The following is a 13,601-nucleotide window of genomic DNA, read 5'->3' on the forward strand; positions in this document are numbered from 1 at the left end:
ATTTATTTTTGTTATCTGGTAAATATAATAATAAACTATAAAAATGATTTTACATTTTTGGGAAGTCAAGTAAAAAAACTTGTTTGGCTTAAAGTTTCATTGAACATTTAGCTTTTCTTTCCACAGGCGTTGAAGCTTGTGTGCTAATCCACTGGAGAAGATGTGAAAGCATGGAAGGTACGAAACAATAATACAAGATTGTAGAAAATAGTTTCATTTCACTTCATCCAATGAAATACAAAAGTGAAAACAGGCAAGAAAAAAAAATCTCATTCCATTTTATTGATATGATCATCATTATAAATATCATTACCATTATCATTGTTATTAACTAAATGAATTCACCTTCAATTATGATTTATGTAAAAAAAAAAAAATCACTGAGCACCATCAAACCATCAAAGTTCATAAATAGCATCGCTTGTTACTCTGTGCCGACATCTCTGTAATTCCAGGTGTTTCAGAGTAAAAAGAAACTCCCTGAACTCACATTTCGCCCCCTGATCTGATTCATCACATGCTGAGTGTAAACTGGGATTCATCTCCACCATTGTCACGTTACGCCTCTGTCCAGCAGGACTCCGAATGACAATGTACAAAAGCAACAAAAGAAAAACAAAAGTCACTCTAACTTTACCAGGAGAACAATAATAACAATAACCATACTTATAATAACAACAATTCCCCATAACAACGATAATAATTAAAAAAATTGCACTATATTATTGGAAACTGTACCGCTTTCTGACACATTTTTTTGGACAAGCAGCTCTGCTCCTATTGGTCAACAACAAATGTACTGGAATGTTTGAAAACTGAGTTAAAACGTCACGTTTTTTTTAAGAAAAATATTTTTCCCGTCTGACTGCTTACACTGAAAGAAGAGTTATGCTTGTGAATCAAGTTGCAGTTAAAACACATTAAAAAAAAAGGATTCTAGTTTTAATGATCACGAATCCCATCCGTGCATGTTCAGAGGTCTCCATCAATCAATACTGACAAGAGGCAGGTGATAATGACTAAAACATGTTGAGCAGAGAATCTTCTCAGTAGTAGGGCTGGGCATCGCTTTAAAATGTTCAATGCTGGTGCGGGTGCGACACTGATTACCAATGTCAATTGGCAGAATTTTGTGTAAAATCCTGAACTATTTGATTGAAGAATAAGTCAACAAAGTTACGCATATGACCAGAAATTAAATGCCAACTTGACAGTTTTTAATACCACGTGCAGTCGACACATTTAAGGCAGTACTAGAGAAGTGTGAGGTCCGATACCCAGCCCTACTTAGTGGTAAAAAAAATAAAAAATGTTAAGAAATACTGCATTGCCGAATATCTAAACTTCGCCAAAACAGTGGATTCAAGAGCAAAGAATGTCACGTTGAAATGAACTCATTTCAAACTCCCTCAAAAATAAAACCCCAACAGATTGTTTTGACAGCAAATGTATTTCAGAGCAAAAGCTCTGAACAGAGGCGATGAATTTCTGAGTACAACCTCAAAGTGAAACACAGATCTCAATGTCAGACAGCAGTTCAGCTGGAGTCGTCCAGTTGAAGGAGAGGAAGGAAGGAGGGGACGTTTGCTTTGTAATACCTGCGATGTGAGAGAGGAGAGGTGTTGATGAGTCTCTTTGTAGATTCCCCTTCTCTACGTGAGATCGTGGGTACGTTGGTAAATCTCTGAACACAGAGCAGTACATGTAAATAGTCAACATACAAACACACATTTTCCTGATTTCAGTTTCTCGGGCCTTTTATTCTTTCTTTTCTCGTTTGTGGCACATACAAACCACCCAACAGTTAACACACTGTCCCCCCCCCCCCCCCCCTATCCTCCATTTTTTTTTTCTCCGTTCGCCGTCTCCTCTCTCTCTCTCTCTCTCTCTCTCTCTGTCCCTCTGTGGCAGTCTGTCATTCGCCCCGTCGCTCCGTCTACACCTTGTCCAGGAGGGATCTCTGGCAGTAGAGGAGGCGCCGAGGCGTGCCGTACTTCCTGAAGAACAAAAGCGCTCCCAGAGTGATCACAACCAGCACCAGCAGGAGGAGAGGGATGACCACGGCCACCGCCCCGGCCCCGCCCTGCGATTTCTCCACCTCGATGATGATCACCTCCTCTTCCCGGCCCTTCTTGGGCTCCTCGCCTTCGCAGGCCATCCAGTCGGTGAGCACAGACTTGGGGTAGCCGGACTCCACCTTCATGTACTGGTTGTTGAACTTCCAGTACTTGTTGGCTTTGTAGAAGTAAGTGTAAGCTGAGGAGAGTGGAGAGAAATAGTTCAAATCTGGCACTTATTATCTCTATTAACTGATTAACTGTTTGGTTTCTTATCTTGAAAATGCATGGTTTTCCTGAACAACACTCCAAAACTCAAATATATTTCGGACATGGCAAAGAAAAGCAGCAAATCCTCACATTTGAGATTGTGATTGATCAATTGTGAAAAGTAACTGCCAATTCATTTTCTGTTGTTGTTTCTGTCTCTAACTGGGATTTAGACATCCACGTGATCAGTTCGATGGGGAGGAAAACTCACATCCATCTTCACTCATGATGGCGGCTTTAATGTGTTCCGGCGCGCCGCTCCACGTGCTGATGGGCTTCGGATAGCCGCTGTCCACGCTGCGAGTCTGCTCGTTGAAACGGTAGTACCTGCAAGTGACACGACGACACAAAACTGTTACAGATGTACAGTGTTGGAAAACATTTCCTAGAAGGAACAGCTTTGAGGGATTATATTCAGGGGAACAGCAAGGTTGATGTCCTTGCTGTTGTTTTTTGGGAATGTGGGGTTTTCTACTGTTGCACAAAAACTGACGTTTGGTAGTTTTTAGTTTTCACGTGTGCAGGAATACTCTTTCACTGAATTACATACAAGAGGGACAAAGTGTGAGTCAGAGAAGTGAAATGTAGGTGCTACAGCAAAACAGTTCCACAGATAAGCGCGGTGGAAGTACAAGTTGTAACAGGCTACTGCAACTGTGCAAAGAGTATGAGCAGTATCTGTTTGGACAAAAGGGAAAGAGATTAAATCGATGCACGAGTGCTGCAGGAACGCTCCCACAACGCTGTATAGAAAAGTGATGAGGAAGTACTCCCAGTCTTTCGTCCTTTGAGATGAGGACATACTTTTGAATGTGGGCTTTAAAACCTCAATAGAGGACCGACTCACTTGTTGCTTCTGAAGAAGTACGTCTGTCCGGTCGGTGTGTAGAAGAGAGCAGCGTCGATCTTGTCTTTGGGCAGACCGGTGCCCAGGTCTTTCAGGCTCTTGGGAGAATCCTTGTCCATGCGGGACTCGCTGAAAACCCAGTACTTGTCACCTGGAGACACGATCAGAAGGGAGACGGAGAACAGAGAAGAAAGATCAGAAGAGATGTCGGAAGACCGGTCGTAACAGCTAACACGTGAAGTTCATCACTCGAGCAGCTCAGATGGAACCTACCCTTGAAGAAGACGAATTTCCCATCGTCCCTCTCGTAGGCGGCGTTGATGTTTGAGGGCAGGCCCTTCCAGAAGTGACTGATGGTCATCGGGTAACCTGGCAACACCTTGTTGCTACGCACGCGCCAAAACCACTTGTCCTGCAAACGCACACATAGATTAGAAATAATGCATTTTACTGGGACACTTGCATGGAACAGAGCCATCGTTGATGGTATTGCTGACTCCTGTTCTTTCTCTGTCACGACGAGTCAAAACACCATTTCATTTCGTCTCATCTGACAGTTTGAGAACACATTGTACCTTAAACACAAACTTTTCTCCTCTGAGGACAGCGATGGTGTCAAAGTGTCCCTCGCAGACGTCCGGGCCGTTGTCGGGGGTGGACGACTTCGTGGGTCGGGGGGGAGGTGGGGGAGGAGGGGGAGCCCCAGACTTGGTTCCTGTGGGGAAGGTATTGTGAGAGGGAGAGAAGTGTGAAATGGTTCATGACATATTCCACCACTTTGGGCCGGACTGAAATATCTACGGACTGGGTTGCTTTGAAATTTTGTACAAACGTTCGTTGAACCCAGATGACGAATCCTACTGACTTTGGTGATCATCTGTCTTTCCATCATGTTCACTTTTGGGGTTTTGTGTGAAACGTCTCGACAACAATGAGATGACACCATCAGGTCAGAATCTAAATTTGTTCAATACTTTGTTTGACTTAATACCTGAAGCCGGATGTTAACATAGCATTTATCTCCACTGTTGCACATTATATGTTGTTGTGTATATTGTGTATTTTGTAGTCCATCATACCCGTCGATGGACTAGAACTCTATCTGATTGACATGCTAGTATTTGGGGTTTCTACTAGAACATGTTTTCATGCTTTAATGCTCAAAAAACACTTTATTTGTCTCACACTGTCCGTCTGAATGAACCTGTATTCCCTTTCTGTCTGAAACGCTCCGTTTTAGCGCCTGTCTCTTTAAGACCAGTCTGCTCTGATTGGCTTGCGAGGAGCATCACTGGAGAAATCCCCGGTGGATTTCCCACTTCCGTGAGGAGAACAACTAACCGTAGATCGCCTGGATGCCTCTGCGGTCGTCGTATGGGAGCTGGAAGTTTTCAGTCTCAAACCACTGGTAGAAGGGGGCCATGATGGCAGAGGGGTCGTTGGAGTGCTCCAGACCCAGAGCGTGACCCAGCTCATGGACCGCCACCAGGAAAACATCATTACCTCCAGAGAGAGAGAGAGGGAAAGATATCAGTTAGTTTATTGGTTTTAATTTCTCCCAGGGTCTACATGTGGCCGTCTGCTCTTCTCTCTCTTACCCCCCTGGTCCGGGCTCCCGGTGGTCCAGGGCTCAGCGAGGTCAAAGTGCGTGTCTCCGCCGATGCCGTGTCCGGGGAAGTACGCGTGAGCCAGGAAGCCGCCCTCGCCGTCAAATGGCGTGCTGTCGCCGTGGAAGCCCTCTGAGAAGGAGAGCATGATGTCTGCGAACTTGTCGACCTGGCCTCTGATGTGGCTGTAGGGGATCTCCCTGAAGGTGAGCGGGATCACGCTCTCCCACACCTCGAAGGCTCTTCTGATGGCCTCGTACGTGGCTTGTTCTCCGATCTTAGGGCTGTAGTTCTGTATGCTGAGAGAAAGGACGGAGAGACAGGGATTTAGGTCCGACGCACAGCAATACACCACAGAGGAGCAAGTCAGCAAGTAGAGCCCCTTTCAAAACAAAAGCTACTTAGGGCTTCACAATAAAAGCCTGTCAACACGACTGTACGAGTGAATATCTTTAGGTTTGGACTGGTGCGTTGACAAAACAAAGCACTATTTAGCACGCATTTGAACATTAGTTGTGTATCATAACATGCATAATAAATCATGTTCACACGTGAGACTTTAGGAGCAAATAGGCTATAGGCGTGTACCTGAATGTCACCTCTGACTTGTCCCACTTCAGACCCTGCACCGCGTATCTCTTCCTCCTCAGGTTGGTTTTCAGCTCCGGGCCGAACTTGTCTGGGACGCCACACCGCGGCCGGCTCATCGCCCTGGCCACAGCAAAAATAAAGTTCCCGGTTCTTAACTGTGCAAAGTATTCACACTCCACCGAAGGACACATTTGTTGATACCTCGCTTTCTTAAATGATCAGGACTCACTCTATTGTGTTGGAGTCTATGGAGCCGGTGACAGCCAAACCGTAAAACCTCTGCATGGCCGATATCGCTGTTTCAATGGACTTTGGCGAGCGGATGGCCTGGGCTCTGACATCACCTGGAGGCAGGTAGCCATACTGCTGCAGCCAACCCTACAAGAGAGAGAGAGAAGTTTATGAACCAAAAGATAGGTTATTACAAAAAAAATGGCACCTCAGAAAGATTAATCTCAGATTTTCACCTGAACTATATTACTAAAGTGTACAATAAGAGCTTTTCACCAGCTATGTACTGTAGTTTTCTTCAGTCGTGTTATTTCATTTTAAAGAAACAGCAAAACTCAGTATGAAGATTGTTTTGTAGTATTCTTGTTTTCCTTTAGAGTTTAAATAGTACTACTATTGTATATCATATGTTGTTTCTATAGAACATTCCTAGAGTAATACGATGATAATGTTATCGTCAATGTATTACTATTGTGTTTTTTGTGTTTCCGTGGTATTCCTACATTCAAATAGTACCACTGTAGTATATTATATGGTCTTTCTGGAGTTGTTTTTTGAACACACTGTAAAACACTCCCCTAAAAGTGAGATAAAGAAGTCTACAACACACCAATTATCCTTTGGAGACTTTATTTGCAACACAAGCGTGAGTTTCTCAATCTGCTCGTATTCAGACTTGCCAGAAACAACAACAAAAAAACATCTTAGTCGACAAAACAGAAGGGACTGGCCTCTTGTGTGAACCTGCGGGTGTTTGTCTACTTCCAGTCACTTTGGAGCTTGTTCAGACCTGCGTCTCAGATGCATCACACAGATTAAACGGTGAATAAGGGAGAGAAAGTGTGTGTTTTTTTTAGTGTGACTTGTTAACATACAGCAGCCAACACACACTGAGGTAATTCAGCATGTTGAATTTATTTTCGTTTCTTCATGTGACTGTGACATTATCCCGTTTATGAACCCGTTTATAAAACCCTCGCATGCTCCCTTGATGTATGCGGAACTCGTTGGGGGGGGAACTTTGTTGTGGGGTCATAAAGAGGAGCGAGAGAGGAACTGAAAGCCAAATAAAACACACAATCTGAAAAAACGCTGATGTCATTTCAGTTACGATGACCCAGAAGTCTAGACGATCGCAGCCAAAGACAACTGGCGGTCGTAACGCTGGAAAAAGTCACATTTTCAGCAACATTTGGGTTCCTCAAAGCTTGAGCTTAAGATCTCCCTGCCCCTGTCTATGTCTGTCTTCCTCCTCCTCCTCCTCTCTCTCTGTCTCCCTTCAAGTCAACCAAAACCACCACTATTTATCTTTACACATGAAAGGCCAGCCTATTCTTTCCACTGCCTGCTGCTGGTGGTCTAAGACTTCAAGGAATAGTTCAACAATTTGGGAAATATTTGCTTTCTTTTCGAGAGTTAGATGAGAAGATTGATACCATTGTAAGTGAAGCTGGAGCTGTTAGACGTTTAGCTTAGCATAAAGACTTCAGCATTAGTAGAGAATCGCCATTAAGTTAATCAACTTATAATATCCATCATACAACATCAACACGCGACTGAAAAACCTGAATGTATTGAGTTAAAGAGTGTGTTTTATTGCTTATAAATTCTACTTTTCATTCATATAAAATATTTATTATTTCTTCTCTCAAAAGTCTCCTGTTGCTTTAAATCTTACCAACTAACACGTGTTGGTTCAATTAGGCCAGAAAGTAAAGTCTCAAAATGAAGAGTTGGGGTTTTACAGCGGCAATTAAGCGTGACGGACCCAAATGATCACATTACTGGTGTGCTTTAGAGCTGCCGGTAGATATTTTAACCATGAGACAGAGCCATGCTAGCCGTTTCCCTCCGTTTCCACTCATCGTGCTAAGCTAAGCTAACCGGCTGTGAGTTTTCACTCCATATTCAACGGACAAACATAAAGAGTGGGGTCATTCTCCTCATCTCATGGCCACATCTTGTTGGAGTAATGGAAGCTTAAGTGCATCTTGAACTGTGTGTGTTTCCACTCACATATCTGCACACACAGCGTTAACGCACGTCTTTATCTCCACCACAGATTAGGTTTTGTGGAATTACCCCGGATTCCTTCGTTAGCGTCATCTCAACCTCAGATATCTCTCTTATTCCACCATTAGTGATGTTTTTGCTCTTCAAGCCTTCCTCCGACAAGTGAAGGGGAAAGCAAGGGGGGGGGGGATGGAAATGTAGGGACTGCATAGACAGGGGTACCTGGCCGTGGACTGCCTGGGCACACACACAGCTACTGTTAGTCATGTGCTGGGCAGAGAGGCCAGAGAACAAGGTTCACTTATGACGACCTGCAGAGAGACAACTTATCCCCCTTCTCTCCATCTCTGCATACCCCCCCCCCAACCCCCACAATTTCTTCTGGATTATTTAAGCATTAATCTAATTTACCCTCCCGACTCTCTCTGAGTCAATCTGCCTGAAACACCAACCAAACGCACTCTCTCTGCCTCTCCGCTGACTGCTGCTAGTGTGTCCTGTGGCTCCAGTGTGGTGACGCGTCTGCTTCTAGAAAAACATTCCCCTGAAAAGACTCCCCCACACCGACAAGACCTCCACTTCTCTCCCCCTCGTCCCGAACTACTCCACACACAGCCACCGCCACCTCCGGTTGAGACGCCAGGTATCCCAGCATGCACCCCTCCTCCCTGGAACTCCCAGCAGCCACCATCAAAGCTTCTATTTATTGAGACTTGTACATGGCTGGTATTGTTGGCCTCGGAGTAGCTAGGTAGCTCGCTACACGGCCATGTGTGGTCAAAGGGCTGGCTGCTGGTTTGGTAAACACAGCCCTGAGTGTGTGTGTGTGTGTGTGTACAGTGACATGAGGTCTGATTGTACAATGCACAGACACTGAAACACAACCAGCGTGATGAAAAGTTGATGGAAAAGGTTGTTTCGGTGGATGGTGCGACCCAACTATGACCTTACTGTCTTATACAGAGCTTACGCAATTACTGAAGTGTACAGAATTTGATCATCTACAATCATGAAGTAATTTTTTAAGCATACATTAAGCAAACATTCAACTGTTCCAGCTTCTTAAATGTGCGGACATGCTGCTTTTCCTGATCTTAAATTCTCTTTGGGTTTTGGTCAACATAAATATGTTGCTTTTGGATTCAGGGGAAATTCTGAGGGTTGTTTGTCACCATTTACTTACATTCTATGAAACCAATCTCTAGATGATTACATCATCAAAGCCATCAGCTTGCAGCTCTGAATTCCATGAAGGTTTATCATCACTTGCACAATTACTTCGATTTACATGCGAAAATCGTCTTCTCAAAAACAATCAGAATCTTGTGACATCTAAATCCTAAAAGCGTGCTTCAACATGGCCGTATTAGCTTGCAAGGGGCAACAATGAGCTGCTGGGCCCCCATTAATTACCCTCCATTCCTCCCAAACTCTGTGCAATCTGTGTAACTTTTCCAAGCTAGAACAGGACCCCATGCTTCTAGTTTAATGAGAGGTAATTTGACGACAGGCACTCTGGTCTGCTGAGTACCAGGTGTGAAAAAAAGGTTTTAAAAGTCAATTTTAACACAGATATCCTCTTCAATCTACAACCTCATGATAAACACAGCAGAACATACTTCAATCGATTTCTGGGTACAATCTTTTTAATTAATTAAGCACAAACTAGTTGAAACACAGTCAACCTGGAGCGTTCGGGGCCCCTGCGACGTTTCCCAGTATGTTCTCCACGACACAAAATCACTCAATCCAGAGAGTATCAACAATTCCGAAAATATGACCGCGATGCCGGGAAGCATTGATGACACACTCTTAGTCACATCCACATGAGACTGTGTTGTAATTTGTTTTCCGGATGCACGATGAAAAAAAAATCCAAAAAAAAATTCTGAAGAAGTGAAACTGTAATTTCGTCTGAACATTCATCATGTGGGCGCTTGTGTGCATTTATGCGAAATATACTGAAAGAAACTTAAAATAGAGATAAGGATGTGAGTTTGTGTATATTTAACCAGGTGTTCACTCAGTGCTGCAGAAAAGGCCGTCTTTCTGTGTACAGCATCGTTGCCAAGTGTCAAAACACGACTAACACACAAGTTAGTTGGATGCTTTATTTCCTGCCTTTCAAATCTCACCAGCAATGAAGACAGAAAACGCACAGACAAGAAGGCGAAGGACAGAGGAAGACGATCTAAAGTGCAGAGTTACATGAGCGAAGGAGCGTTAAAGACATTAGAAGAGCGGTAAAAAAAGACCTGGGGAGAGAGACAGAGAGAGGGAGAGAGAGAGAGAGAGAGAGAGAGAGAGAGAGAGAGAGAGAGAGAGAGAGGTTAGGCTGAATATAAATTTGAGGGACTGAGTCAGTTGTTCCTCTCGCTCGGTGCCAACGGAAAAAACAGAGAATTCTGCTCATGAGTGGCTGAATCTCACATTGCCTTCAGTTCTTGGCGTCTCTGACCCAGTTAGCGCCATATCCTTTTTTCTGCATTTACATTTCTAGTGGGTCAAACAGGTCAATTAAAGTCACTTATTCTGCTCCGTGAAGCTGATGCAAGCCAACGGGTACTGGTACATGAAGAGGTTTTCTGTGGTGACCGTGATGCAACTGGAGTGATAATTAGCATAGACATTGCTTGTTTGGCAATGTTTACTAAAGTACTGCGCATAAACACTATTTTGAGTGTACTTCTAGTTCTACTCAAAGGCACATATTGTACTTGTTACTGCACTGCATTTGACAGCTTTAGTTTTTTACATAACAAATATAAAAGGAGCTTATAATATCTGATGAATCTTTATAGAATAAAATGTATTCATGAGTAAGTTACAACATTAAGATACAGGACACTTTAGCACTGATGGAGGAAGTATGCATGATTAATATTAACAATGCAATATCAAGTTTTGGTTCGTTTTAATGTTGCAGCTGGCCGCAAGTTGGAGCAACACCGAGGAAACAATAACTTGGACCATGTGACGAAAACTGTGCCGTCTCCATTACAACTGACGAAACTCCATCAGCTGATGAAGTCAAGGCTCCACAAGCTAGAAAGTAGAGTTGAATTTGTAATGAAAGTGATCATGTAAATACAGGCTATAACAAGCTATACTTGGGTAGATTATGACAGTTGTATAAGATGAAATAATCAATTATGTTGTGCAGTAAAAAGTACAATATGTCCATGATGACATGTGGTGGAACAGAAGTATAAAGTAGCATAAAATGCTAAGCGAGAGCTCTCTACCTCAGGTGAGTGGCCAGCCTGTAAGCTGAATTTAATTGAGCACATCTGGCCGAAATTAAATTGAATCCAACCAGCTGAGCACCTTAGACTTGCATCTTCAGAACCTGCACTTCGAACATCTTGGTGGGAAACTTCCTCTCTTTGAAGCAAACCCTACACCCAAGAAAATGGGTGTAGGTGCAAAGATAAGCTCCCTTTCTCCCTTGAAGTCCATCAGTTTCTCATTAAGGCCGATCCAGCTGATTATTTTCACATCTTTTAAGTGACAGCCGTTGCCTGTCTCGAGCAAAGTGTTTTCTTTTGATGCCACCTCAACAGCCACTCTGGTATCGACAAAGAGAATTGAACCCAGATGTGTTTTGAGCGCATCACGAGACACGTGTCTCCAGATGGCGACGGGAAATCTCCAGAAATTCTTTTCGCCAGATATGGAGAGATCCTGTTTTAGAACGCTGTTGTTTGCATTGCTGCCCACTTCCTTTGCTCACCAGGTCTCACTGAGCTCCTCATTGACGTACAGAAAGGTTCGACAAGGCAAAAGCATGTGAATGGAAAGAGATGCCCGGGGGGCCGCAACGGTGCTCCGCTTCACCAGAAGTCATTTTCAGAGAACAGTGGAAGTGTTATTTCTCTTTTGGTGGAGCTGCTTCTCTTTTCACTCAGCGTGGATTAAGTGGGTTTACTTTGTCGGAGTGAAGTCAGGGAGGGACGTTCTGATGTTGCGCAACGCTGATAAACCACAAAATTCCTCTCAACTCAAGTTTCTCTGTCGGACTTCTGCTTTTCTCAACTCCCTGAATCCCCTCAGAGGAGCGTCAACTCAACTTAAATGAAACATTTGTGTCACTCAGTTGTTGTTTTGTCTCTGTTTCACCGATCTTTGCTGCTTTCGCCACACACAGTCTATCTTTTAATCACAGGGTTCATGAACAGCGTTTAGGTGATGTAGTCCTGAACCCATAATTGATTGCTATGTCTGACAGCTTCGCAGCGCTGCGCACACAACATGTATCTGACTAAATCCTGCACTGTGGGGTCCTCGTCATTTCAGCACTGAGGTGATAGATATCAGAGGTGTTATAAACAGCTGTAAACAGTCCGGTTCTCTCACGTTGTTTACAGACATTCATCACCGTGTCGGTGTGTTCGCCTGTGGCGTCTTATAAACCGTCTGACTCTCTGAGTTATCCACCACGTCTGGCTTGACTCACACGCCAGCAGCTGTGTGGTCAGTGACTGAAGGCCCTCCTTCGCTCCTTCGTGCATCCTGTCCACGCAGAGCCACATCTCCGACTCTTGTATGTCTTAATTAAGTTGTAGGCGATGGACTTTTTGTGCTCTGTGAATCAATTTCCTGTGACAGCTGCCTTTTAGTGGTGCATCCTGTCTCCGAGAAACACCTTGTATGTGCAGTTCCCGGCAGTATGACTGAATACCGATGAGGCACTGTTTAAATACTAACATCAAACACACTTGTGACCTCTGGGACAACAAACGGAGTCAATGCAAAATGAGCGGCGAGACGGAGGCGCCCAAGGGTGCTCGTAACCAATCATTTACGAAGCTGCATGCGACCTGGTGACAGAGTATGTTGTTTAGTTGAAGGCTTAACTGCACTTTAGTGTCTCAAGGCCGGGGCCCTGAGGCCGTCAGTCTCCCTTGATGGACCACCACGACCCCCCTTTTTTTCTCAGAACAAAGCAGCTCAGCTGAGGTTTCTAAACTGGGCACTGCCCCTGCATGGCTGGATCTCCTCCCTCACAAGCCACAAGAGTTTTGACTCATGACATTTTTCCTCTGGTTGAAGTTACATCTCGTGTTCCAGATGGCGTCTTTTAACCAGCTCTTAGTACAGAAAGATAAACGTCGGGAGTGTTTGAGGGAGGCAGAATAAACACGGGAACATAAACAGTTCCTCCCGGGCTGTTGCAAGATGAGGAAAAAAAAGCTATAAACATTGGAAAGACCCTACAGATATCAGTGAAACTTTAATTTACTGGAGTGATAGAATAAGAGTTTTTAAAAAATCCGATTTTTGGGGGCTTTCTGCAGCAAAACACTTTATATCACCCAGGATTATTGTCAAAATGTAAATTCTAAGTTGTTTACACATACCAGCTCATATGACAAACTTTCAAAGCTAATGTGGATCACTTTGCATTATTTGTAAGAGTAATATAATTATGATTTTCCATCAGACTTACCTCAGCTTTTAGTATGTTCGCAGTGACCGAGGTAAACCCAAAGCAGCAGAGCGCACAGGCCAGGGTGAGGATCTGGGGCAGCATTCTTCTATCTGCAAACTGCCCCGAAAAACAACGTTCAGAAAAAACTATTGACTACACAAGTCCCGCCGTCCTGACAGCAGACAACGAAAAATAAAAATGATACAAAATCGATCGATGCTACTCCGTTGAGCTTTTTTAAAACTCCACATGGACACTTGGAGCGCACCGGACAGGGTTTCTGCACAAAAGCGACTCCCCCTGAAGTCAGAGCTGAGCTGAAAACAATCAACAAAATGCCAAAAATCGACAAGTATCGGTGACAAACGCTGAGCTGGTGTCCGCTAAAGCTTCATCGTTTGGCTTCCTGTCCTCTGGAAGGATTGTCTGGAGCGCATGTGGACGTGGTCACGAGAGAGAGAAGGAGAGAAAGAGAGCGAGGGAGAGGGAGAGAGAGAGAGATGGATGTTCCTCTGGGTCCTCCTCCAGATGTGCAGACGTCATTTCTTTTTCAT

The 13,601-nt window shown here is 44.1% G+C and overlaps 1 protein-coding gene across 1 annotated transcript; it reads right to left on the reverse strand.

Moving 5' to 3' along the window:
- Positions 1-262: 262 nt before the first annotated feature.
- mmp14a (matrix metallopeptidase 14a (membrane-inserted)) lies at positions 263-13,461 on the reverse strand. Its single transcript, XM_079296019.1, has 10 exons — positions 13,066-13,461; positions 5,602-5,750; positions 5,370-5,492; positions 4,773-5,080; positions 4,516-4,677; positions 3,750-3,889; positions 3,448-3,586; positions 3,175-3,325; positions 2,539-2,654; positions 263-2,256 (listed from the first exon to the last, which is right to left on the reverse strand). The coding sequence occupies exons 1-10, from the start codon at positions 13,147-13,149 to the stop codon at positions 1,937-1,939; spliced, it is 1,692 nt and encodes a 563-aa protein (XP_079152145.1). The 5' UTR covers positions 13,150-13,461; the 3' UTR covers positions 263-1,936.
- Positions 13,462-13,601: the final 140 nt, after the last annotated feature.

The sequence above is a fragment of the Melanostigma gelatinosum genome, assembly GCF_949748355.1.
Source record: "Melanostigma gelatinosum genome assembly, chromosome: 23".
Taxonomy (NCBI): domain Eukaryota; kingdom Metazoa; phylum Chordata; class Actinopteri; order Perciformes; family Zoarcidae; genus Melanostigma; species Melanostigma gelatinosum.

Bases quoted from the DNA above. Each gene is read 5' to 3' on its own strand.
- mmp14a (XM_079296019.1), bottom strand. From the start codon at position 13,149: ATGCTGCCCCAGATCCTCACCCTGGCCTGTGCGCTCTGCTGCTTTGGG. The intron at 5,081-5,369 runs GTACACGCCTAT...CCTTTCTCTCAG, and splicing joins AAGTCAGAGGTGACATTCAG to CATACAGAACTACAGCCCTA. The intron at 3,326-3,447 runs GTAGGTTCCATC...TCGTGTCTCCAG, and splicing joins GAAATTCGTCTTCTTCAAGG to GTGACAAGTACTGGGTTTTC.